At 37.2% G+C, this 27,903-nt stretch overlaps 2 protein-coding genes across 4 annotated transcripts in view; both read right to left on the reverse strand.

Moving 5' to 3' along the window:
- The window catches only part of PDP1 (pyruvate dehydrogenase phosphatase catalytic subunit 1), a 237,327-nt gene that overhangs the window by 25,495 nt on the left and 183,929 nt on the right, over positions 1–27,903 (reverse strand). The gene's annotated exons all lie outside the window — the stretch shown is intronic.
- Positions 4,040–27,903, reverse strand: part of TMEM67 (transmembrane protein 67) — a 32,249-nt gene continuing 8,385 nt past the window's right edge. The window contains exons 8-28 of one of the 3 annotated variants that reach the window (XM_064706504.1): positions 26,603–26,757; positions 26,374–26,482; positions 24,749–24,835; positions 22,721–22,786; positions 19,687–19,843; positions 19,197–19,320; positions 18,249–18,354; positions 16,402–16,458; positions 16,209–16,307; positions 15,618–15,716; positions 15,192–15,278; positions 14,375–14,474; positions 14,135–14,274; positions 12,572–12,712; positions 12,019–12,099; positions 10,753–10,869; positions 9,452–9,568; positions 9,265–9,369; positions 8,802–8,904; positions 7,650–7,792; positions 4,040–7,198 (exon numbers count right to left, since the gene is read on the reverse strand). In XM_064706504.1, the coding sequence (XP_064562574.1) occupies positions 7,118–7,198; positions 7,650–7,792; positions 8,802–8,904; positions 9,265–9,369; positions 9,452–9,568; positions 10,753–10,869; positions 12,019–12,099; positions 12,572–12,712; positions 14,135–14,274; positions 14,375–14,474; positions 15,192–15,278; positions 15,618–15,716; positions 16,209–16,307; positions 16,402–16,458; positions 18,249–18,354; positions 19,197–19,320; positions 19,687–19,843; positions 22,721–22,786; positions 24,749–24,835; positions 26,374–26,482; positions 26,603–26,757 (2,274 nt within the window). In that variant the 3' untranslated portion in view covers positions 4,040–7,117. The remainder of the gene's footprint in view (positions 7,199–7,649; positions 7,793–8,801; positions 8,905–9,264; positions 9,370–9,451; positions 9,569–10,752; positions 10,870–12,018; positions 12,100–12,571; positions 12,713–14,134; positions 14,275–14,374; positions 14,475–15,191; positions 15,279–15,617; positions 15,717–16,208; positions 16,308–16,401; positions 16,459–18,248; positions 18,355–19,196; positions 19,321–19,686; positions 19,844–22,720; positions 22,787–24,748; positions 24,836–26,373; positions 26,483–26,602; positions 26,758–27,903) is intronic. The other 2 variants (XM_064706506.1, XM_064706505.1) reach the window with 2 other exon arrangements.

Genomic DNA, 27,903 nt, shown 5'->3' on the forward strand with positions numbered 1-27,903 from the left:
CTCTGTTAACGAGTGTCCTTTTTCGGGCTCGTGCTGCCCAGAAAAAGGTACCCGGACGTCCGTAACTCTTTGTATTTATTGTCCTAATTCAATTTGTCCAAATTATTATTACTCTAATTGTCTTACTATTTTTTATAACCATTTTATTACTATTAAACTTTAAAAATTTTAGAAACAAGCGATTGGCATTTTTCACAGTGCCTTTTGTCCCACAGCTTTGCATGCCCCCAGAGGTGCCTCTGCTCTCTGTGTTTTCGGAGTGCAGCCCCTGACCCAGGAGCCAGCCCAATGCCAGCAGGGCTCCAGCACTGCCACAGCCTTCCAAATTCACCGCTGTGAAGCTGAATCTCATTTAAATCTGCTCAGGTATAGGCAAAAGGGGAATTACCAGCTACTTTAATTTGTGCTTTTCCAGATCTCTCCTTTTTTTTTCTATGATGGGCCAGTGCAGCCTTCCAGCAGAATTAATGTGCACAGATGGCTGCCTGGGGAGTGCCAACCCCTGCCACTGCCAGAAACCTTCACCGAGTAGCCCCCTTTTCTCTCCAGGCTGTGAAAGGAATTTAAACTTTTCCAACAGGTTGCCATCAAGATGATATTCTTAAATCAACACTGCTCTGGGACTGAGCAAATGAGAAGGAGGTTGTTTGAAACATTTCTATCCCAGGTTTGACTTGATTACAACCTTTTTGGGCGTGTGTAAACCCAGAGGAAATTGTGTTTAACAGTGTAGTTCGTTGGAAGCATGAATACCTTCTCCTGCTCAGAAATTAACCCTAAAATAATTATCTTGGGAGCAAACTGTGCAAGAGCCTGTGCTATGACACAGGAAGGGGGATCAGGCCACCAGTGGAGTTTCAGCATGTACTTGGTGGGTTTCTTTGAGAAAAACCTTTCCAGATACAGCAAATGGGGCAGTTTCTCCCTTCCTTTAGCTAAATCACTCCTTGGCAACAAAGGAGACGCAGACCTGCGGCATCCCCAGATTTTGGACAGGGATATGACCTTTGGAGCGTTTCATCATTGCTTACAGCCCTCCTTAAAGCAATGACTTGGGGCCAGGAAGGTCACTGGTCTGTACTGACTCTTGGGCTGATGGTTACAAACACCTGGGGGCCAGGTACCTTTAGCCTGCCAGCGTGGCCACCCTGCTGGGAACCATCAGGTTGGTTTGGAAGAAGAAAGTGCATTCTGGGGTTACTCAGACCCACTGCTGGGAGCCCTACAAGACATTGCTCTCTACTCCCCACCTTGCTGATGGTTCCAGTCCTCCCACAGAGTTTATTTTGATGCATTTGGCCTTCTGTACCATGGATCTCCTGTGCCTTTGTCATATGGAAAAGCTGGAAGATGGCAACTTCCTGGACTGTAGGCACTTTTCTCAAGAAATGCCTCTCTCATATATTTGCAGAGACAATGGGAATCTGGCAATTCTTAGCTAAGGAATACAAAACCATACGAGGAGGTGCCATCACTGGGTGATTGTCTGTGCTGCATTGGCTCAGCCCCTCACTGCTGGGTGTGCGGGCAGCCAGGGACGGGGCGGAACCGTGTGTTCAGCATTCACCTTTACTGCACGCTCCCCTTGCAGCAAAGGGGCTGCAGAGGAGGAGCACACAGAATGGGCTGCCCTGCTCCTGTGCAGTGCCAAAACCACCTGAAAGAGCTTGTGATCCTGGGCTGGTGCTGCCCTTTGCTCCAGTGTCTCTGGGCAAAACTGAGCCTGCTGCCCCAGGCGCCTCTGCCCAGACCTGACTCCTCCACTTCTTCCTCCCCTCACCTGGTGCCACCAGCACCATCCTGGCCCTGCAGGACAGCAGACCCTGCCAGGGTTCCTTTCTCACCAACAGCCCTCTGAGCCACTTGCCAGCTAGATCCATTTCAGTGCCACTGCACAGATATTATCAGGGCCTGAGGCTGGTTCCCACCTGTGAGCTGGGTTCTAGAGGCATTTATTTCCAAGCACAAGGATCTGCAGAGCTGGCTTGTGCTCCTTGCAGATGTCTATGACGTGGTCCTTGAGCTGAGAGACTGACAAGGGGTGTGAAGAGCAGCCAGGCCTTTACTCTCCTGCATACACACAGGCTGAGAATGTGAAAACATCCACCTCCTCTCATTATACACTGTGGCTTCCAGTACAGCTTTTATAACTCTGGATGGCATGGCAATCACTGGTGGGAAGTGAAACTTTTTGAATTCTCTTTTGCCCTTACGTACTTCATCTATTTCAAGCTCTGCCAGGTAAAGCAGGAGACAGAAGTCATTCCTCAGAGCAGATGAACTCCCTTCTGTTCTCCCATCTAGATACATTTAAATGTCTGCATCTTAATTGCATCATAAAGAATCCCATCCCTTCCCTGGCAATGGTTGCTGAGAAGGCAGCAGTTCCTGTGATGGCAAGGGATGGGGAATCAGCGTGACTGTGCCAGAGGAGCTAAGAGCCCTAAGTGGCCACCAAGGGAGGTTCCATTACCTCATGGTCTCTTCTGGCTTCATGTCTGCTGAGCATGGGCAATGAATATTATTATTTCAAACAAGTGCGTCATCAAAGCATTTCTCTGCATTATTTAGGCTGTCAGAAATAAACCACTGGAGAGCAATGCTAGCTCTAAACATCTAGAGGGATTGAGGAAATTGTGGTTTGCTCACAGTATTTGGGGTGAGGAAGAAAACTTCCTCACTGAGAGCAGCCAACCTTTCCTTACGACCTGTATAAGAGGGGTGTCTCTGCTGCACAGCTGCAGCTGCAAACCAGGCAGCATTGCTGTAGGATCCTGTTCTTCCTGTTGACAGACCAGATAGTCCTGATCCACAGGTCTCAGACCCAGCTCTTTCCCTCACCATGTTCACAAATCCCTGAGAGTCATCACAGCATCTGCAACCTTCAGAGTAATTCATTTGTGTTGCCCTCCAAAGGGCACAGTGCTGGGGTTTCTGCAAAGACAGGGTTTCACCTAAGAGAAATAATATGCAGTAAGGTCAGTGTTAGCCACCAGTGAGCTGCAGCTGCCTGTGCAAGTCAGGCAGCCATATTCTCTCTCTCTTTTTTTTTTCATTTTTTTAAGAACTGTAACTATGTCTACACAGATGCATTTGTTAGGCTCTGCCTCCATCCATATGAAAAGCTGTACCTCTCTGTCCCTGTGGATTTAGGGTGATGTGGGGAGAACCCAGAGTCTCATCAAGTTCTGCACTGAGCTTTTGGGTGCCCCATGTCACAACACTCACTGCACTGTAATTGTAAAAAAAGAAAACATTGCAAATAGGAAATGTAGCCCTTCCCTTCCCTTCCCTTCCCTTCCCTTCCCTTCCCTTCCCTTCCCTTCCCTTCCCTTCCCTTCCCTTCCCTTCCCTTCCCTTCCCTTCCCTTCCCTTCCCTTCCCTTCCCTTCCCTTCCCTTCCCTTCCCTTCCCTTCCCTTCCCTTCCCTTCCCTTCCCTTCCCTTCCCTTCCCCTGTCTCAAACTGTCAAAAAACCAGAAACTACTTTCTGACTGTATGCTTTTAGGAGAAATCAACACCTGAGGGCTCCCTCTCCTGGCGTCATTGCTGCTCTGACCTTCCAGGATAGAGCAATAAATACCAAAATTTCAGCACAGCTGTTATTAAACACAAAGATTTCAGCTTAACTCCTGCAGTCCCCTTGACAATGTTTCTTGGCTCTCTGCAGGCCCAGGTGAGCCTGAAAAGAAGTCTGAAAAGAGAAGGGCTGGTGCAGGTGGGGCAGCAGCCTGGGGATGTGCCCTAAAGCTAGTGCCCAGATCCATCCTCCAAGAGGCTGAGGAGGGGGATGCTGCCCCAACGGCTCCATGGAGTGTGTAGAGAATTCAGGGGGAACTGTAGCACGTGAAAGTGCAAAATTTTCTCCTTTCTCACACTTGCTCTAGCACAGCTTCTCTGGACTGCAGAGCCAGCAGCAGCCTCTGGCCCTACTCTCATGCGCATGGAAGAAGAAATGTTGTAGGTCTGGGTCAACTCAATTAACAAGTGGAAAAAAACTTGTCTCAAATCTTTGAAATTTTTTTATTACTCAGAGAAACAGACAGGAGAGACTGAAATGCCATGTGGGCAAACAGAACATTTAGAAACTTGAAAGACACTCATCACATGCATTGTAGATGCATATTAATGTTAAAAAAATAAAAACCATTAAGCCGGAAGTACAACCACAAGGGATATTTCTTGAACAAATATCAAGCTTGATATTTTCTGAACAAATATCAAGGAATAGGGGAACAAAGGTCAGCCAACCTGTTCCAAATGTTCACTGGACAGCAAGAGTGAAGAAAAGCTTCTTTGAATTCCTGGAGCTTTTGACTCCTGCAATTATTTCCTAAATCATGTGGAGCGCCTATGTTAGGAATATTAACATTTTAGACAAATTATCTGGAAAAATAAAACAGAGTACTGTGTACACTGAGGAGAAAGAGAGGGCCAAGTGACTGAACTGCTTTGACAGGATGTTTTTAGATTAATTTATCATTTATCTGTTAGGAAGAGCTGCTTTTAGCAGTAGTTCTTGCAAAATGCAAGGTCATTAAAGCTTTCATGCGCCCTACTGTGCAGCAGATAATTAAAGGCATATCTAAAACAAACTCAAAGCAGGAGTTTTGTATGGAGAAATGTACCTGGGTAGCACAAGCATTGAGAACAGGGTACAGTGTGAGAGCCCCCCTGCTGAAATGTCTCCATTTCTGCAGGTACTGAACTGATGAGAACTAACTGAAACCACACACCTACAGATGGCACAACCACATCTTCATTCTGCTTTCAGACATTCTCTGATTCACCCAAGTCTAGTTAGTTTAGTTATTCTGACTGGAGTTGGTCATAAATCTGACCACTCTGGAGAAGGTATGGTACTAGAAACACTCCATGATCATGAGCACGTCACAGAATTCAGAGAGAACAAGCCTGTGCTGTGACCACTGACAGTGATGTGCAGTTCTATTCACAGTTCTGCTGGCCTGAAGACCAGAATTAGTGCACTGCACCAAGGTCACCCTCACACTTTAATGGACCACAGCAACTCCCTACACCCCTTTAGTCACATCTGTTAGCATGAGTAAACATGGTCACATGACAAAGGTTTTATTTCCTCTCATATACTGACTTTGCAGGGACTTGTAAGGACTTAAGTTTAGTTAAGCTATTCAAAGATATCCACCAAAGAAATACATGGACACCAGGTGAGGCTAATTTTGCCTTGTGAATGTCCTGCTGCAAACTCTTTGTCAGATGGCTCCTTAGCTTAATTTACACTTTTGGCCCTCAGTAGATCACTGACAAGAAACCTCACAACTAATGAGGTCCTACAGCCATGGTTCCCAGTGGAAATAAGATTTTTGACTGTTAAACAGATCCAGAACCTAATGGACACTTTAATTACTACATTCACCATAAATGCAACAGCCTTAATTTTATTTATCCTGAACACTTCACTCCATTAGAAACCACCTTTTCTGAGTCATAGTGTGCACCAAGAAACTAAGAATTGTGTCCATAAGCAGACAGAAGCAAGGAAAGCATGAAATGGAAATGCCCATGCTAAACTGCACATTAATAAATGGATGTCCCACTGCAAATCAGCTTTTCAGTTATCTCTCTGGTCACAGCTGTACTGGCAGGCACATTCTATCACTCAGTACAACTGCATGGGACTAGCAAGTGCCACAGGCTTTGCAACACCAAAAGCAAATGCAGTGGAGTAATAGCAACTGTGACATTAATGTCCATGTTGCTCTCAGTTTAGTATAATATGACATGGTACCAACATGAGAACATATTCCTCTTTATGAAGCCAAAAACCATTTGAAATGCAATGCTGCTTCAACTCAGATAAGCATATCTGCACTGGAAATCTGATAAGTTCAACTAGTCTTGTCCTCAGTCTGTTTCAGAATAAACATGAGATGATGGTGACGGATATTTTTCTGGTATTTTTGCTCCTGTAAGTTCCTTGTTGAATCATCTAAAGACAAATAACAGTTATAAACCCAGCAAACACTATTCATGTTTAACCATTTACTGAAAAAACATTAAGTATAAAAAGATAGGGAGACTTTTCAGCAACAAAAATGGGAGGTAGACACCTCAGCTTAAGGTGATTTGAAGGCCATTCACAATCTCCCTTGGCACTTTAGTAATTATTAATTACTAATTATTAATCTAAATTTAAAAAATATGATGACAGTAAATGACTATGTCTCTGTTATATACAAAGATAATAAAATCAGAAAATTAAGAGACCATGAGCACCTGTGAAAACAATTGTAAAAAGATTTAAAAGAATTGCTTCCATTTCACTTGTGTGGAAAAAATGAACAGAAAAATTACTGTTGTTTCTATAAACATCTTGCACCACAAGACACAAGATCAAGAACAAATCCCAAATGCTGATGACCATCTCCTCTGCTCTATCATAGCCTCTTTCTCTACATCACTGTAACACAACTCTACCTCAAACACATGTTTGAGATGTCATGTGTAGGCCACACTCATGAAAAACAATGATAAACTGCAAGAGAAGAGACAGAATTATACACTACTGTATGACACAAGACAGAAATATTAAAATTTCAAGTGGGAGTCACTGCAAATAAGTGATCTTTAAAAATTCCTCCTGAAATACTCACCTAATTCAGTACAAATCCTGTGCTGTGTAAAAGTCGTCATATATTTGCTAAACATTACACTTCAAAATAACTTCAAAAATGAACAAAGATTTAAGGTATTTTCAGAGAATTTCAGAGTTAGCAACCTCTTCTGTCAATCAGATGCTCAAATTGTTGTCTCAAAGTCAGTGGTCCATATCTTATCAAATGCCATAAAATAATTTTAATATTATTCTAGTAATAACAACAGTAAGTTTACTTCTGTCTTATTTGCATGAAACTTTCTTTTTAAAGGCCTATGGCTTAGTGTTCACAAATTAAAAAAACCCCTTATAAATACAGAAAAATAAAGCTTAATAGCACACAATATAAAAAATGACAAGTTTCAAACCCATTACATTGTTACTGTTGAAAAGTGCACGACAATTAATCTGCAGGTCAGAGGTGCTTTGATCATGTTCATATTTTCCATGATTAAATCCTTAACAGTTTTTCATCTTCTCAATTAAATGAGAAATCTTTGATCCACCAAGGTTTTGGATGCCAAATTCTTCTGCCCAAGTGTAGTACGAATAAACCTAAATATCTAAGAACATTTGGAAAACATGTATTAATGAAGAGATACTTACACTAGTATGGTTCAGTATATAACATAAATAGTAAACTCAGATAATCTTTAAATTGTAAATAATATGAATTAGGTGCTTAATTTCCTTTAGCATTTTTAAAATATTTTCCACTACCTTTCCACCCTAAATTATGATAGAATTATGTGAGATTAATTTTAACAGATATTCCTGTTTTCTGTTGAAAATTATTTGTAACTTCTTCATTCATGATCACCATGTGAACAACATGAATTTCTCACAAGTCTATTTGACAAAAAAAACCCCCTGAAACTATTTCATAAGATCTCAGTATAATCTTCTCTCACTGCGTACTGCTAACTCACTGCATTTATTATCTAGTTAACTATTTAAACTGCCATACTGACTCCCATTTAAACAATGTTACTTTGTTCTTAAATTGAAATTTACCTCTTGTTGCAAATATGTTAGAATAGCTGCTAAAACAAAACTTTGGGAAGCTAAATCCACAACTGAGAAAAACAAGATATCAAAGATGAGCAGTGTTGTTTCATTGCCATAATAGAGAACGTCAGTGAAAGAGTGTCCTTCATCTAGGAAAGAGAACATTTTATTAAAAAAAATTAGTATTTCTGTGAGTTGCAAATTTGTGGAGTTCATCAGTCCGTGTTAAGGAAGATGATAAGAAAAAGGAAGATCACAGACAGAGCAATTTATAACATTCTATGGCAATACAGAGATAGTCCTGTCATTCTACTGAAAAATAATACAAACTTTTCACTTATAAAATGGCATCATACTGATGAACACAATAGGTAAAACCTATGTGCCACACACAACTCTATTTAATCCTGAAATCTCAATCAAGTTATTTTAAAAAGTTGTTTTAAATCAAGAAGCAGATGTAGCTTCCTTGTCATTGAAAATTTTAGTAGCTGTTAGCTCTGGCTCCAACTCAACAAAATCATAAAAACATATGCAAATGCCTTATTCAGGAAGTTCAGAGTTCGCATTATTTTTGTTTAATCATTCCACAGACAATGGGTCTTTTACGGTGAAAGTATCTTTTTCACAGCCAAACTACTCTAGCCCATTTACCTACCTCAAAATTTTATCAAAAAGCAACATTTCTATAAGAGAAAAGAATATGTAAACAATTACAGAAAATAAACATATTCTTTTCCCTTTTCCTACTTTTTTAAAAAAATATCCAATACAAGTTTGACTGGAAGCAGTGTATTTGCATTATAAATTGTGTATTTCAGTGCCATGGAATCCTGATTTATATCTAAACTTCTAGGAACCATAGCAGTCTAGATTACCGAACAATGTATTTCTATCAATGCTTATGATTATGAATTTCATAAACATGTGCATATCTGTCACTTTCAGCTGCCTTAAATAAAAAACATCACAGTCAAATAACTAATTATAAACAGGATTTCTGTAACCTAAAGAACTTCTCCTAAATCCCTCCCTCACAAGTAGTCCTTCAGTGATCTCTCCTACTGTAAAGTCCATTTTAGATTGTAAATCCTGGGAAAGAAATCTACACAGAAACCAGGATACTTAACATAGTACAAATACCACACATCTTTTTACCATTATAAAAAATACTTTTCTCTATTGGTTCCATGAATTCCATGCCAAGAATGCGTTCAAGCAGCAACTTATCTTTGACAATATAATCCATTTCTTTATGAACCTGTAACAAAAAGAAAAACAACAGTTCTTGTTTTATGATTTCAAACCTGCTGCAATGTGAAGTACAGCTACTTAGATCTTTAGGAATGAAACAAAAGCAACTGGTCTATTCCAAGACAAAAATAAGTACATAACAAAAAAGGATTTGTCATTTTTAAGTGCATTCTGCACTGCTGGACAGTACTCCAATTTTTTTTTTTTTTTTTTTTTTAATGAAGCACTGTTCTGGATGCCATAAAAACTTTAGCAACAAATCTTAAAGCACATATGCTTAAAGAAGAATTATAGTCCTTTAGATTTACAATTTATAGTTTGTACTTTAAGTATATTTTCCTTAGTATAATAATGACAATATACATACATGATCAATAAAAGAACTGAGGAATTTGTTCATGGCATTGTAGGCCCTTGTGCTTTGTTCAAAGGTATTTGCAGATGAGTCCAAAAGCCTGGCAGGACCACGTTTCTGAAATACAACAGGACCAAGACTTTACCAGAGAAATTTCATATTTTAAATAAGATTTAAAGAATACCAGTATCTCACTTACTCTTGTTAAGGTTTCATGAATCCAGTCATAGTTTAGTCGCATTTTTCTTGAAATGGAAATCTGAAATGTCTGGCCATCTGTGTTTGGTAACAAACCTCTCTGACTACACAGATTTTCCTATACAATTAAAGCAATTGCAAATTAACATTATTAATGTCATTCATAGACCCAAAAATAGTCAAAAGCTTTTCATTTCCTCTCTTTCATGTATAGATAATAGTTAATATCTCTAAATATTTGAAATCACAGCACTCTTGTTCTACTGCAGCAAGATTTCCTTAGGACATGAAATCCTGACCCCTGCTGTCACAAAGTCATATTTCTCTTTTCACCTGTGTTTGGTTTATTACCTTCTAATAATACATATTCTGATATTTATTCTGAAGACCTTTCTTTTAGGTCTATCATTTCTTCTATACTTGTCTCACTTTTTTTGTTTCTATGTTTTGATTCCTGACTTTTTCCATGTCTTTTTCAGGTCACATTTATTAAATCTCAGAAACCGCAAGAAAATAAAAAATTCAACATCTCCATGGGGAAAACCCCCTGTTTTTCCCAGAATCATATTAAAATAAGCACTTAGGAAAAAAATGTAGGAACACCTAAAAACATTATTAATAAGATTCCTCTGTATTTCAGTGTTTGCAATTTCCTTTTCACATGGTTATGTTTTTTTCTGTTTACTCAGCATTGAAATAGCAATATCCTTATTTAAGGTACTTTCATAGTTGTCCCTAAAAAGAAACAAGATGTCATGAAATTTAATGCAGTCTCTGATCTTGTATTAGACATTTTATATGCTGAACTTGCAGCAAAGATATAACAAAGATATGACAAACCATAAAAAATACTTATACAAATTAATTTCTATAAGGAATGGATTGTATCACCATAGTAGAAGAGATGGAATAAAGGAACTGATTGGCAAATTACAAGTTTCTGCATTAGTGTTTCAGACCTGTCTCTTTACAAAAGCTTTTTGGTATGCACCTTTTTGAATGTGGCTGTGACCTTATGAAAAGCTTACATAATAATAAGAAGGTTCTTAACTACATGGAAAAAAACTCTTTAAGAGAAACAGGAACTTAATATCCTTGAGATGTGAAGAAATAACAAGATGAAATAGTGAAGAAAAAGAAAGATGAGCTAGTTGAAAGAACTACTGAGTCATGTATTTACATACTAACAGCTGCTATCTTTAATAACATGGTTCAGTGTAGTGCAAATATAATGCAAAGGTGTGGTGGTCTTTATATAAAATAAAAAATCGAGCAGATATAAACTTGAATACTTTTACTTACTGCTTCTCTCTTCAGGTTCATATTCATTTCTTCCATATTGGTATCTGCATGTCCATGCACTGAGCGACCATGGATGTAATGACCAAAGCAATTGTGTGACAAGAGAAACACTGAAATCTAAGAAGTGGGGGAAGAGAGGACACTTTAGTAAACAATTGCAATTTCATTTTTGATGTTCTGAATTCATAATGAAGATCAGACAAACCAGCCAGTCCTGCTACAAATGCAAAATAGGCAGATACCAAAAAAATATGGGACATAAATATTTAGCAGCTCTTTTACTAATCATTTTTATCTATATGTAACTAGAAACACATACCAGCTTCAAGTTTAGTTTATCAACAGCAGGGATCTGCTGCTGTCTAATTCCATTGAGACAAGAAATTAAAGCTATTGGATTTTTTTTTATTCAAAGGTTATTTCTGTGCTACATAATACATATGCATGATTCCAGCTGCACTCCTAAAAGACTGCATTTAACAGAACTTCATTCAGTATGATACAATGATTATATATCACATAAACTCCAAAATGAATTCTTTTTTACAATCCAGGTACCACATAGGTGTCTCACAGAAGAGGAATAACCGTGTCTGGAAAGATTGACAAAAGAGGTAAATCAGTATTTTAAAGAAGTTCTGGACAAATGTGGTAATCCAATGAGTTCTGACTGCACTCTTCTTTGGTTAAAAGGGAATTCCTGCAGTACAAAGCTTCAAAACCCGTTTGTAAAGAGAAAGTTCAGATGTGAGTGAGAGAAAATGCATGCAAAAGGTGGTAACTGTTAAGAGGGACAAAATGAAGTTCAGCAGTTGAGGAACAAGCGCAAGATAGGAGAAGAAACTGGACATATATGTATTAAATAAAACCAAGACAACTTTCAAGTCAGAAGGACTAAAACACAAACCAGTATACAGAATGGCAGTAAATGGTTCCACACCTAATTTCTGTTACAACTTGTTATTTTTAGGTTCTTTATCAGCACATGTAACCAATTAAAGCTAAAAAAAAAGAAAAACAACCAAAAAACCTAAAAATCAGGTGTTTAGAAGAACATATTGATACCTATACTTCTGAAATAATTTTCCAATTAAAGTTTAACTGAAATCTTGCAGAGTTCATCAATAAAATAAGCTGAAGGAGACATCACCTTTGGCTGTTAGCTAGTAATCTAAATTAAATGAATAAATATTATTTAATATTGTTAACACTATCTTATGTACTATTCTATTTAAAATGCTACAGATGAGACACAAAAATACTTACATTGCTCACGCAACACAAATCAACAAATTGGCTTATCTTATCTTCAACAAATCTTTCATAAATCACAGCAAAAAATATAATCTGAAATAAATCAACCAAATTTTCTTTCATTAGTTCATCAGATTTGATATTATTAAGCAATTAATTTCAGTACTTAACACCCACAACAAACAGACTTCTGTAATGGCCACCACTGGACTGGACTTAATGAAAAGAGATTGACATACTACTTCTTTAAGAAGTAAAGTTGTAGTAAGAAACTGCTTTTTATTTTGAACTTGTCAGATTCTTCAAACTTGTTTAAAATAAAACAAAGTATGTGCACAAATTCACATCTTTGAAAGGATTAAAATTCTGATCCAAAGTCAGATGTCTCATATCTCAGAAGACTCATTTTAAACCCTAAAGGTGTACCATGCTAAAACAGCTAAACATAACAGTTAAGAACATACCCCATGCTACGATAAAGCAGTTTGGACAGTCTAGAGATTTATTCTAGCTTCCAAGAACCAGCCTGAAAGTGAAAATTCAGGATATCATGTGTTTCACATACTTGTAGGATGGCAATGGCTACCCAGAGTGCAGCAGACACCCCAAATCTTAAAATGCGGCTCCAAGGAGCTACATAGCTCTCACTGCTTCTTGAGAGACTGGAAGAAGCATCCATTAAAGCCAGGTTTGAAAATCCCACCACCTGAAGAGATAAGGAAGTCAATATAACAACAGGTGAGAATGAATAGTATTAATTAGGATCCTGCTGTTTACATCATAACAGGAAGTAAGAAAAAATAATGAAAAACTAACCTGGGAATAGTAGCCTCAATAGAGCTCAACTGTGTGACCCAAAAGTCAATATTGGGTTCTACTGGAAAACTCCAAAAGATTCTACTGCTGTACTGCATAGGGATATAACTTCTACCAAATTTCAGCTCTTTGGTACTATATATTCCAGTGTTAAAGCAAATTTTCATGCGCTTTGCAACTCTTAAAAGACTGATTTATTATGTTTATGTTGCATAGAAATATATTTTCCTTCACCATCTGTATGGTTGAATTTTTTAAACAAAAAAAATCTAGAAAAAGGCCTAAAATAAAAAATATGAGAGGAACTTCAACTATGTGTTGAAATACTTAAGGGGTGAAAAATTAGTGAAAATCTTTCATAACGGAAGTTGCACCAAAATATACTTGTGGTGGGTTGACCATTTTCTCATGTCCTAGTGCTTGTCACTTGGGAGGAGGGACACCCACCTCACTACATCTTCCTTTCAGATAACTGCAGAGTGCAGTAAGAACAGGTACTCTCTTTTCTCCCTCTCTTGTAACTGCACCTAAGATGGTCTTGGCCTGTATTTAGCAACAGCAAAAATGCTTACACAATGAATGAAGAAAGTTTCAGGACTTTCATTATTTAATTTAAAGGAAAAATTTTAAAAGGACTATAAAATTGGATAAAAGTGTTAAAATATGTATAAGAACCTCACAAAAACAACTATATGCTACACACTTTAGGAATACTTCCCAAGATATAAAAAAATTACTAAACTACAAAAGAAACAAACCCAAACATGTTTTAAAAGTTAAAACACAGTTTCTCACACATCCTGAAGCTGTAACTGGAGGCATACTGCCATTGGGAGCAGAACTGGCACATTTTATTTCCTGCATAATAAAAGGCAGCTGCAGCAATTAGCAGGAAGGAAGTTCAGTTCAGACAAATATGAAATCAGAAACAAAGCTGTAGACTGTGGCAGGAAGGTGCTAGTAGGTAAATAATGAATCAAGTGTGTACACACATTTATCAGTCTCTTAAGCCCTTTAAGGTAACTCATTACCTTAAAAAAATCCCCAAACATTACCTCAGAGATCTTTGTTAGATCTCTAAGGTAATTAAAGGTTGGATTTTTTTTTAAGTCTTCCTTAATTAAATATTGCAATAACCTATCCATACATATAAATTTCAAAATTCATTACAATAATTATCTTACTAAGTTACATGATTTCAGTTGAATTTAAAGGTGATTTACTATTACCACACAGAATGCAAGAATTAAACATCAGACCCTTATGTTACACTCTGGTTGTGAATTACAAATGATAATAATAGTAATATTACCTCTAGAAAAAAAAGAACTGCAAGCACTTGAAAGAGAGGATTTATTTTCCTCACTGTCTGAATTTCATTCCACTCATTTGCTATAAAGTATGTCCTCCATATGCTCACAGGTGCAGCAGTACTTTTAGTAACACCTTCACCTAAAAAGAGTACATATAGTAAGCTCTAAAATTTAATATCTGAGAGTAATATCTGAATTTCACCAAAGCTGCTTATACAAACAAGCACAGTTTGAATTACCTTCAACTGCTTTAAGAACTTTGCCCTTAGGTCTTTCCCAGTCAATAAAGAAAATATCAATAGCAAGTTGTGAAACCAGCAAGTGTAAAAATTGCAGAGCCTAAGAGAGAAAAGTAAGGACACAAACAGCATACACACAAAGATGGAGGAATAGTTATTGCATGGATTATTCATTAAACATAACAAGCAACATCTTGATTGTACATGAGACTGCAGCTTTATTACCAACTTTTGATAATCTTATGTTTGTTTAAAAGTTTGGAATAATGTTAACTCCAAAATCATGGAGAAAATACAGCAAAGTAACAAATTACAAAAACCTGACTATTTCCCCATAACATACTAACCTGGACTACAAATTCCAATTCAGTATAATATCCACAATTGATACAATATTTGTGTGTGCCATGAAGACAGAGGAGTGATCTTAGAATTCTACATATTTGAATGTAATTATTTGGATCTCTCTTCTTTCTAATCAGAAACACACAGCACTTACATTCTGCTTTAAATGGAAGTACTTGTTCTCTTGATTTGATGCTATTTTATTTGGCTTTCTTTATACCTTTATCATTGAAAGAATGATTTTTCAGTCTTTCTTTTGTGACCTTCTTGAGACATTTATTTTCCTATAAAGACTCCACAAAATACACTTCTATGGAAAAATGACTTAATTCTCAGAAGAACATAATTATTAGGACATAACATCCACACACTAATAACTGTACAAGATATTTAAAAACAAGCCTACTGAAAATAGGATACATACATAGAAGCATGCTGACATGTATTTTATGGTGAGGAAAAAATTATTTACCTTTAAACTAAATGCACATGCTATGTATGTAACAAAATCTTCTTCTTGAGATGGAAGAGGTAAAAGGACAGATACAAACTGCTGAGCCTATAATTGAAAAGTTACATTGAAACAGTACAGGTGGCATACGTGACAACATAATTAAAAATGCTAAAATGTGAATAAACTTTCCAGAAAAAGATCAATGAATGTGTAAAATATTTTAAATGACTATTAAGCAGACTGCAAGTACAACAAATCCTAAGAAAAAGAAACAGATGAACACAAAATTTAAGCACACAAACCAGAATGCTATATAGCACTTGCCTCAACAGTCTGACAAGAAAAGAAAAAAAAAAAAAGAAAAAAAAAGAAAATTAATGTCCATGTAAAAATATATTTAATATTACTAGGTTTTCAGACATCCAAAACTGGAAGAACACTTACTTTGAAGAATACAAGCCAATAAATTCCTGTGCCCACTGTGATGATAAAGAAAACGTTGGCAAGGTCTCCAGCATAGAACAGTAAGAACTTGAAAACTGTCTGCAATTATAAAAACACACTGTAGACATCTGTAAAACTAATTAAGTAATGCATATGCTCATAATGCATTCATAGAAAATGCTATGTAGCACACATAGGAAACTCTAGTACTGAAAAGTAACCCTGAAAAGCAACTTCCCACTGTGGTTATATATTTATGGTATTTTCACTAGCTGAAACTCCTACATGCTGGTTCTTGTTCAAGGAAGAATTAATCTGAAAACCGAGTCTACTCAACTGATCAGAATAGCCCTGTAAACACCTCTATTTTTAGAGCAGCTTTTCCTCAATGACAATATCAGAATCAAACAGAATGCAAAACAACTACTTCCTCAAGTGAGCCTAACTCTGGGGCACGGTTCTGTGCAGCTAGGCTAGAAATTATTTCAGTTACCTTAGGAAAATGAACTGTTTTAATCACAGGGAATGACAGCTAAGGTGTCCTTAAAGAGAGGAAGAGCTGTCCCATTTCAGCTTGGCAGCTGTCCATACCTGCAAGTCAATTATAGAGCTTCCTGTCCGCCTCTTCCAGCCTGCAGTCTTGAGAAGAGACCATAACACTGCCAGTCCACCCAACACACCCAGTGCAATCTGAAAATAACAAAAAACGATTTGCAGATATTTTTAAAAGACAAAATATAGAAGTAATCATTATATCGACAAATTAAAGGGAATTACAACTTACATCAGTCTGAATCTGAGCCTCTCTCTGATTCATCTCATAGCTGACTGCGAAAGAAACCTGAATATTAAAATACAAAAAGTAAATATGCATAGTAATTCTGAAGTGCTACAACCACTATAGACAGCTTTCAGTTTTAATTGGTGGGAATTCCCATCTAGGGCTACTATACAATACCACATACACCTTTTTACTGCAGATGACCTGGTGTGCTCTGTTGCCAGGCTCAGTACCAGCATGCACTATGCAACTCTTATTGCAGATTCTACCAGCAGTAATGCTGGGGATGGGTGCCTGCCATCTGCAAGTTACCAGCTATGCCTATTTGTAATTCTTCAAATGTGCATAAATTTTTCCTCCTGAAAGGAGGAAACACTGAATGTTTGATACTTCCCCTTTTATCACTGATTAAAGCTGATTAAAGGTAACCTTGATGTAATTAGACCAACATGCAAAATCTTGATAAGCTTGCACAGCTCAGATACTAGATTTTTTTCAGCTTGAATGAAAAAAAAAATTGTCATGCAGCATCAAAATTGTTCCCTCTAGCTTAAATTTAACCTAAGATCTCTTTTGACTTTGGTCTGAAAAATTTGTACATGGAAGAGAAAATGTTTGTCTTGGTTTTATAATATTCTGGCCTAAGTCTTTATCACTGCACAGCTAAAATTAACATAAGCATGATAATAAATAGTATTTCTAATTAAGTTTAAAAGAAGCATCACCCCCACCCCCAAAACCAATCCCTCCTTCCCAACATCTTGTGTTCCCCAAACATTTGTTCCAGTCAGACCTCCTTGTATCACTGCACTTGGACTGAAGTCTAAATATCCTCAGTTACTACAAGCTCAGTGCTTACAGAAACTGCAAACAAAATTCAATGTATCTTTTTAGTTGCATAAAATTGGATCTCAAATAATCCACAGACAATTTAAAAATATGACAAATAATGAAAAATTGTCCACCATCTCATTAATTATTCCTCAGATCTGTGTAAGGGTATAATATGAAGACAATTAGAGGAATAAAAAGTTTGATTTTTCTATCTTTCTAATTCTCTTGCTTTCATGCAACTAATATGGAACTCAAGAATGTTAGCAGAAAAAATTTGTTTTCTATCTCAATTCTCTTGTTCATGCAATCTAAATTGGGAAGCTCAAGAGAATGCTCTACATCACTAATTTTTTTTCTAACCAGATAGTATTTTTACTAAGCATGAACATTTCTAAAAGCAACAATATTAATAAATTGTCTCTCCAACATTATTACTTTAACAGTGATCTAACGTACCAGCAAGAGAGAAGAATGGGACATCTGTACTGCTGCCCATGAAGGCAAACAAAAGGGCAAGTAGGAAATGTCCCTCCTGCATCTGCTACAGCAGAATTTGTTGGTTTTCAGTACAAAAAGATGAAATATTAAAGGATGTTTTAAATATATTACCAATATTTTAACGTAAACTACAGGTGATCTGAAATGTTTGTGTCATAACAACCTCCTCTAAATGCATTGTTCTAAATAAAAATACTAATTCCTTGCATAACTTGCTTGCAGTGCTCCTTAGAGTCCTTTATCTATTATTTTGTGTGTATAATTTTATTTGAACTGTAGCCTAATTTAGCATTATAAAACCAATTTCAAATTCCAAGTGTTTTAAGTTAAAAAAGACTGAAGATAAACTGAAAATAGTAAGAGTTTTAACTGATTTGTTTTAAAAGGTTTTAGTAAAAACTTATAACTTCAAAACTGATCAGAACTAGAAATTGCTTATTAAATTTTTATAACCCACTACCAAAAACCAGAATTCCAACAGAACTAAAAGTATGATTAAGGTGGCACAAAGATCTCACCATCACACTCTGGGTTTCAGGGTTTTGGACAAGCACATCTGTGTAAGAAACAGTAATGAGAGGAGGGTAGATGGTTCCTCTCTGTGTATGGGATACCAGACGGATACTGCAGAAATACAGAGCATGATTATTAATAAAAAAACAACTGGATGAGTGCTTGGGAAGCAATCATTGAAATTTGTAAAAAAAAACTAAATGAACAAAACGACCTGATCAATAAAATGTGAATTTTTAACTCAATAACATGGCACTTCACATTTTAAATGTACAACTGGAGTGTACAAAGGCGTGTACAGAAATATATAAAAAAGTAATGGGAAGGATTGTTTACTTGTAAGAAAATATCTGAATCAATCTTTACCTGTCTGCATCTTACAGGAGGACATCACATAAAGGAGAAAAAAAGGTTTCTTCCAAAATATATTCCAGTTGAGATGAACAATCAGTACTGATCCTAACAGGCAGTCTCACAATTTTAGTTAAATGACTACAAGCCTATTCTGGGATTGTAAAACAGAATAGGCAACTGGTTGTAAAAATACTGCAAAAAAAGGATGTGGAGTATGAAATAGGATCCTTGTATAGTCAGCAACACACAAGTTGAAAAAGAATTAACAGAGGAGTTTTTTGGTCTTTCCAGACAAAACTTGCTTCTAAGAGGAGACTGAATACCTGCTAACTTGCATTATGCAAACATGGACTGATCCTTGTACCTGGAAGGGAATCATGGAGATTTTAACTCCCACAAGTCAAGGTTGTTTTCTTTCACTCATCAGAACAACCTATGGAATTTCATTTCATTCCCAAATATGCAATTGAAAAAGTGAAACTTATTACATATTAGACATTTTAGAAAATACATAACAAAACAACTTTAAGACAATAAAATGCAGACTGTACAACATTGGCTTAATTTTCTATGTACTATATATTATATGAGTTAATCACCTTATTGTTATTTTGCTAGCAATCCGAATTACCCTTGGTGGTTTTCCCAAGTCATTCTCTTTTCCACTAAGTGCATCCACCAAGAAAAATCGACGAGTCAGAAGCCAGTTGTTCATATTACTGCCTAGAAAACATGACAGTTTCACACACACAAAAAGAATGAAATGTATGAGAAACAACACATATAATTGTATAACACACAGTAACTACTGAGGATTTAAAATTGTTTATTTTCAACTTATACAAATATATAATGAAATGAGATTATTTTATTCGCACATATTACTGATTGGAATGGTGTATGCAACCAAAGCTTGCACTAAAACAATCAGAACTTGACCTCAAATACTACATTTTTAAAATGGAAACAAGCTATGGTGTGTTGTGGTATCTTTAAACACAACACAGTAACAATAGTTAACACAGATTATTTCTATTTGAAGTTTTGAGATTGTTTAGATCCATAGAGATGCTACTATCACCATCTTACCTTGATTAACAAACTTTTCATTGTATTGAAGATTCAAATTTAAAACTGGCACAGCCCAAAGATGTTGCTGTCCATTGCCACCATTATATTCAAGGAACAGGTCATAAAAGACTGGATTAGCAAAATCCAATAAAATCTTAGAAACTGAAATTCTGCACTACAAGAAAAAAAAGTGAAAATTAAAAGATCACTTTAACTATTTAGTTAGCTTGTCAAGCTGTGGATTCCTTCTCTACAAAATTATTGCGAAATCTGTCCTACTTCTTCACAAAAGAAAGAACCACAGAATCATCAAGGTCCTGCATGAGCCTCCATTTCTCCAGGCTAAATATCCTCAGCTCCCTCAGCTGCTCCTCATAGGATTTGTACTCCAGCCCCTTCACCAGCTCTGTTGCCCCTTTCTCTATGCTCCACCACCTCAATGTCCTTTTGAAGTGAGGGGCCCAAAATGGGGCACAGCACTCAAGGTGTGGCCTCACCAGTGCCAAGCACAGAGGGCAATCACTGCCCCAATCCTGCTGGCCACACAGTCCTGGTACAGGCCAGGATGCCATTGGCCTTCTTGGCCACCTGGGCGCATGTTTGACCAGCTGGCTGTTGACCAGCAATCCCAGGTCTTCTGCTAGGCAGCTTTCTAATCACCCCTCCCCATGAGGTGGTTGTGACCCAAGTGCAGGACCTGGCGCTTGGCCTTGTTACCTCACACCATCGGCCTCAGCCCATTGACCCAGCCTGTCCAGATCCCTCTACAGAGCCTGCCTGCCCTCCAGCAGGGCAACACTCCCACCCAATCTGGTGTCAGCTGCAAACTTGCTGAGGGGTGCTCTGGATCCTCTTGTTGAGATCATTGATAAAGATGTTAAACAGGACCAGCCCCAGTCCTGAGCCCTGGGGAACACCACCATTGACCAGCTGGATTTAATTCCATTCACCACTCTCTGGGCCAGACATCCAGCCACTTTTTTACCCCATGAAGAGTGCACCTGTCCAAGCCTTGAGCAGAGAGTTTCTTGAGAATGCTGTGAGAAATGGTGTCAAATGCTTTACTGAGGTACTGGCAGACAAGGTATTCCAGCTGCCTGCAAGCAATTACCCAGTACTAATGATTTTATGCAAACTTCTTGGAAATTATTGCAATTAGCTACAATGACTAATGTGGAGAATGAAGCTCTTATAGATTTGGAAAAAATATCCTAGCAAACCTCACAGACATAAAATTTGAAACAGCATAAACATTAAAGTCAAGAAACATAAATGCTGAAGTCATGAAATCTGGTTCAGGGCCCACCAGCAGAAGAGAGAAATGAGACTATTTGATACAGTCCAGCACAGGCCACTGTGGGGAGGGAGAGACTGAAACATCTCTGCTATGAAGAAGAGCTGAGACTCTTTTGCCTGGAGATAAGAGGGCTCAGGGGATCTTATCAATGTGTACAAATAATGTACAAGGAAGAGAGGGTGTACGAGACAGAGCCAGGCTCTTCTCAGCAGTGCCCAGTGACAAGAGCAGAGGCACTGGGCATAAACTGAAACAGGAGGCTCCCTCTGAGCATCAGAAGACAGGTTTTCACTGACACAGGCTGCCCAGGGAGGCTGTAGAGTCATTCCCTGGATATAAGACCATGTGGATATGGTCATAGGCAACCTGCCCTACATGGCCCTGTCTGTCTTGTGGACAAGACAGCCTCCTGAGGTCCCTGACTCCCTCAACCACTCTGTGATTGTGTGAAGAAGTTAGATGTGAAAGCAGGTAACATTTTGCAAATGTGAACAACCATGCATTTTAAATACTCTTATAATTTGTCAAGCCTATTTTCTCCAAAGCCACAGAGGAAAAAAAAAAAGTAATGCATATAATGGACAAAAATTATATTAAAAAATACTCAGTAAGTTACTGATGCATCTATTCAAACCCAACAATGTTAACTGTTATTAATACAGGTAATACAGAATCAAAATCAAATACGCAAGATTTTAAAAAGAAAAAAAGCTACTCAACTAGTTCAATGATCCTAAATAGAGAATGTTTTCATTTTATCTGAAAAACTGAAATATGGATTAAACATTAAACAATATGAAAGATATTGGTAAATATCTTGATAAATGAAAATATTTAACAAAGATTTGTCAATGTTATTTGGTAAACACTTTAAATTTCCCAGAGTAAGCTTTGACAGGTATTACCTTCTAAGACTTTCACACCACCTAAATAGCAGCCAGAGTTTTGTATTTTCACACTTCAACACACCATGTGGGGAATGGTTTTCAATGTTCGATGAGTTAATAAACAATATTAATACATAGGTATGAGATGCTGTGCACATATATGGAGTTGTATAAAGATGTTTCTTTCTTCACTCCATTGCCAAAGAGACTACCACCTTCCCATCTAACATATTAAGTGACAAAAATTAATGATGCTTTATCACTGGCAGAACCATTTCTGCAGCTCACATAATTTAGTGTTCTATTCCATCTTCCTTTGCTGGTGTTTAGTAAAGTGTGAAAACCCCAACAGTGTTTTTTCATAGTTAAGACAGCCAAAGAATCTCCTTCCTCTGATGAGTCATCTGTTCAATTAAAATAGATTTTCAATCTCTTCACAGAATTCACTAAAATCAGGGCATACTATAAAGAGTAAATGGGAACAATATTCAGGCATGGCATGACTGGATTTGCCTTCTTTCCATATGAAAACAGCCCAAAGAGGGTGGTAGGAAAATTTGGAGATATGATACAAAGTCTATAGCTGTCACAATTCAGGCTCTGTGTTCTTCCACTGCAAAGTCAGCAACCTCACAAATACAAATGCCAGTTTAATGTACTGTGATTATGCTATGTAGTAAACAAGTTTTGTGATGTAGTTAAATAATAAAAAAAACCCCCACACTAATTTAATTCAATTTCCCAAGAAAGAACTCCATGTTGCAGCTTATGCCTAAACTCCAAAGGTTCTTCAACATGCACTGAGTAACTAATGACATAAAAGGCAGCTTAATTCAAAATTGAAAATAGCATTTTATATCTTACTTACATTTTGTTGATAAGTTGTTCCAAAAACATAAGCTGCATTCAATTTAGTTTGGGTATCAGGACAAAGCTGAATAAAACATAGTTATAATTATGTTATCAAAGGTATCATCTTCTCATGTGAAAAATATTTACAAGTACTTATGTATTAAGAGTTCTCACAAGATTTTTGTAAAAAAAAATTAATAAGAGAAGGATTTACTTTCGGGTAAACACAATTATTTATTTCACTAACACAAATGTGTTTAAAATGCTGGTTTAGCTTATTCATACTTGCATAGTATTTTTCAGTTCCATCACTAAAATCTGTGGACAGCAGCATCCAAACAGGCAAGAATAATCTTTCTGTGGACTGAATGTTCAGTGCACTGTATTGCCTCAAGCTCAATCACAGGCTTCTACTAAATTCAAGAATCCCATAAGAAAATAAGTCCACATTCATACAGCCCTGTTTCTCTTAAGCTGGCATTCTCAGAGAATCAAAGTTGTAGCAAGTAACAGATTTTTTTTCTTTTTTTAATACAACACTTATATTTTCAGCAAAGAATGGCAGATTCAGCTGAATCCAGAAAAAATGGTCCAAAGTCTAATGTGGAGGCCAGAGCCATTTTCCCAAAATGAGAATGAAGTCTAAATTTGCATAAAACACAATTCTATTAGTGTGAAACTGAAATTCTGGGAATTGCTACAATTATGCATTGAGACCACTTTAGCACTGTGATGTCTTATCATCATGCACAATCTATTACATTAAAGGAGGCTTTGAATTGAAAAGCTATTCCTTTCCCATTGGCTCCTGATAGCTGTTAAAAGCTTTTCTCTAGAAAATAAACATGCCCCAATAAACCTAAACTTATATGTCAGAATATGTAATTTTCTATGCATAGCACCTGTAACCTGTTCTCATTTCTATGCATAGTACCTTAGTAACCTGTTCTCTTAAACACTAGTTTTCCTTAAAACTGGAGACACAGACACAAGATGGCTCATCCTGAGGCAGTAACAAAGTAAATCATGAATGTCAGCTGCTCTTCTACAGACACTGAAATGTTTGAAGTGATGTGCTCCAACAGAAAAGGAACCAACAATTCCCAATTGTTCTTGCTAGTGTTTCTACTGTTGTCTGTCTGGGAAATAGTGAGAGTGCCTAGATTGCCACTGGACTGCTAAACAAATTCTATTCTGTAACATGCTGCAGCTGCCCATTGTTCTCTCTGATAGACTAATTACTATTGCACTTTCTAATTGCTACTTACTTGCATTTTTCACAGCCTAACTACACAGCGTGGCAGTACTGAAGTAGAATGTCTGTGTCCCTGACATCTGAGGGTGTAGTGGCCAAGGGCACTGCCAGCCAGTCCCCCCCGTTCTATGTAAAGTCTCCCATCATGTATTTATAACTTTCTGTTATGAAAAAGGGACATGCTGGTCACAGTGTACATTTTATAGTCAAAACAAAAAGAAATAAGCAAGCAAAAAAATACCAAGACAATGCAAAGAAAATGGCATAGATCAGCTTTCCTACCTCCCTTGAGAGTGACATAACCATTGATTTGACTGTCACCCCCATGATGTGTGCAAATAGTTGACAGCATCTAATGGGGACATACTCATAGCATCATCTATAAACACATGTGGACTCAGAGCTAAAGAACACATTCTTCTCAACAAGAAAAAGAGGTTTAATAAGAAAACCTGAGCAATAAGAAAGGTTTAATAGGAAAACCATGAGCAACTATGCTGAATAGAAGACAGAGATAGCTGGTTCTAAATGATTAACACTATGTTTCAGAGCTTTTCAATATGCCAGATTTATACTGGTCTAAAGGATGAAGGCAGTGTTGATGAATTTATACTTCTGATTTTGTAGAGATCATTGTGAGCAAGAATAAAGAGCTATTTTCCCTATTCTAGTGCTACAGTTATGAACTCTCATTAGTGTAATAACCAAACTCTTGGCTTTTGTCTTAATTTGGCTAAAGGCACTCACAACATTGTGTTTTCAAGAGAAGATAACTATAATCATACATACCTGTAAGAGACCTCCTTCCAAATTTTGCCACTTAAGAAAGTTTCCTGCTGCATCAAATGAGGCTGCAATAAATTTCAGCTTTACATCCTGTTGATGGAAAAAAAAGATAAAGACCAATGAAACTGCCCTGGAGTGGACATACACTCTTTAGAGACTGCTGTCATCAATTGTTCGATGTTTCCTAAAACTTTCAGCACAATCCTTAATTTTTTTTCCTCTTTTGATTTTGTTTTTAATTTTGGGTTTGGTAGTTTACTTCTTTACAAAAACATACCATTCTTCTACAGCTTCATTGGTGACATGGAAAAAATTCCAAAGGAACTTCTACACACGTAGATATGCCCTAACCTAATCAGGAATCTATGCACATTTCTAATGTATACAATCCTGGAATCTACAGGGCTTCCAGGACCTTCAGTGTTAGGAGGAACAACAAATATTTCAGTTATTAAAACAACTGCTACATTGCTACATTGTTTAATTTAAAACATAGCCTTGTAGAATATGGCTGAAAAAGGCATAATTATTTTATTTACGAGTCAATATGAAAACTCTAGATAAATTTGGCAGTATAACTGACAAACAGGTTATCACTAGTACTATTTTCTGTGATTAGCTGAACTTGAATAACCTATTTCAGTTATTCTATTTTACAATTAATTTAGAAAAATAAATCACTTTATTGTTTGATTGACTATCTGATTTCTTCATAAAAATGTGCTAATTAACAAACTACTGAAGAAGTCCATCCCTCCCAGGGACATATATCTGGCTTTGTTAACCTTAAAATTATTTTCCTCACCTCTTTTTTTCCCATAATTCACTGCAGTAAGAGGAAAAGGCTGGAGTAATACACTGAATCCATCTCTGATACAATCAACTTGTAGAGATGTGTAACAGAAATATTAGAAATAAATTGAGTAGGGGGAGAAATGTGTGTATAAGCAACAGAAAGTGTTAAACACCACATAAATGTGATGAAGAACACTGTTTTCAGCTACAGAGCTGATAAATGGGTTGTGATAAAACCTGGCACAGACAACTTGTCAGCAGAAGACCCAGCACTTTGGCACACAAGGAGGGTGGCAGTAAAAGACACAGTACATCATATTTACCCCTCTTTTTCACATGAGTTCACCATGAAGTCTGACAAAAGGATGTGTATTTTAAAAAAAGTCAAAGATCAACTCTGCCTCAGATTTATGAAGATGGAAGTAAAAAGACACTGAAGCAAAAGGAGTGTCAAAACAACTATGAACTCCTAAGGTGTGTAAAAGGTCGGTCTGGTTACTAGTTTACCACCCCCAATCCAGATCCTTGGGGACACAATGAACACTTAAAAGCTGGCATCCTTTGTTCCTTGTGCCCTGGTCAGACCACACAGACAAGCACGTCTAGGCCTTATGAGAACGTCGGTATGAGAGCGTAAGCAAAGGAAGAGACCAGACATTATTTTAGGTAAATATCACCTTCCTCTTCCATGAGATCTCACACTGAGTTTTGTTACACTAACTGCCTAAAATTCACCTCTAGTAGAGTCACATCTATAATAAATCTAAACATTTTATGTGATATATGTCCTCTTCCTAATGGATGCTTCCCTATGTCTAGTACCCAACACCTACCTTATCTGTTCCCTTAAAAGTGAAGGTTGTTGGAAAATGATTTTTCTCAAGCACTTGGGATGCTAATCCTGGTTGGTCACCATAATACAGCCATGGAAGATTATGCCTCCTGAAAAAAATTACAATGTTTTCTCTAATGAAACATAATATTTTTCATCAAAGAACATTTAGAATAATAAATTCCTTACAAAGCTATGAAAGACCAAAAGTTATGGAAAAGGCAACTTACCAGTAGGGTATTGAATGAACGACGCCTACCCTTGCTGTACTGACAAAAATATACTGAAACAAACCACAGGCATCAGTACTTGAAGAACTCAATGAGTTCATATTCATCACACACATATTTCCAAGAGCTTGGCATGCTGTTAGATTAGAGTACAACTGCAGTGGAGAAACAAGAATACAGAAAAAAAGTATTTAATTACTCCTTCCTTTCGTGAGGCAGTCATAAAATGATAATGTTTTCAGAAGCCACTCCTAAACCTTTATGTTCACTTGTAAGTAATTTTATTTTGTCAGTATCTAGTATTTTCTTCCAGGTATTCAGGTACCATATTTCTATAGATCTGCATATGGAAGCATGAAATCAGTACTCTCACTTTTTCAGCTTATTTTAGTTGCATCCACTAGACGGGAAAAAGTGACAGAAATGTCCAAATCTGCACTTAGAAAACAAAGTAAGAATGAAAATGTTTAATACCACTTAGACTGTATGGCAAAGATTACTCCTTCAAAGACCTCAGACTGACAACTATAGATGCATGTAGTATTTTCAGTTTCACGTACCTTGCTCAGTTTTGGTAAACACACCAGTGCCAAGTGCTATGCAGAGGTGACACCTGGCATCTGTGTGCAGGGGTCATTGCACTGGTATTAACTTGCCACCTCCTTACCCCCATTTGTGTGGGTCAGACCAGCAGCTGCTCATCACATGAAGGCAGCATCTCTGAATGGCTGAGCAGGGGTGAGGCAGACAAACAGGATAAACTGATGCCAGTGATAAAGAATGGGACCAGTGGGAGAATTCATCTCAGAACCGTGTGTATGAGATGGTGATAGGAGCAGCAAAGATGATCTGGGAAAATTCTGAACAAAAGTCTGCTGAAATACTGAGAGAACATCTGCCAGCCAGGGAACATGGTCTGGGAGTCTGAAAGATGCTTGAGAAGTTCAGCTGGATACCTGAACTTCAGAGACCTCCTGACATACCATCAATAAGCACCAACCCAAGGAATTGTAACAGCAACCTATCATCTGGAAAGATGAAAAAGAGTCTAGACAAGGGTTAGGATTTAGAAGAGGGAAAACATTCCAAAAGAGTAGGAATAGGCAGCTGCTATTGATGGCTGTACATTAAAGAGTAGGAAAACAATCTGGAAAACACAAAAACTAGCCTGAGATATAAAACGTGGTCATCTCTTGGCTGCTCCAGGTGGTGCTGCCCTACACCACCTTATGTGTCACTGATATAAAAACTACTTTTTCCCCAAAATGGAGAGTGAATCTGTCCCTGCCTCTCATCTCTCT

The sequence above is a fragment of the Zonotrichia leucophrys genome, chromosome 2 (assembly GCF_028769735.1).
Source record: "Zonotrichia leucophrys gambelii isolate GWCS_2022_RI chromosome 2, RI_Zleu_2.0, whole genome shotgun sequence".
Lineage (NCBI taxonomy): Eukaryota > Metazoa > Chordata > Aves > Passeriformes > Passerellidae > Zonotrichia > Zonotrichia leucophrys.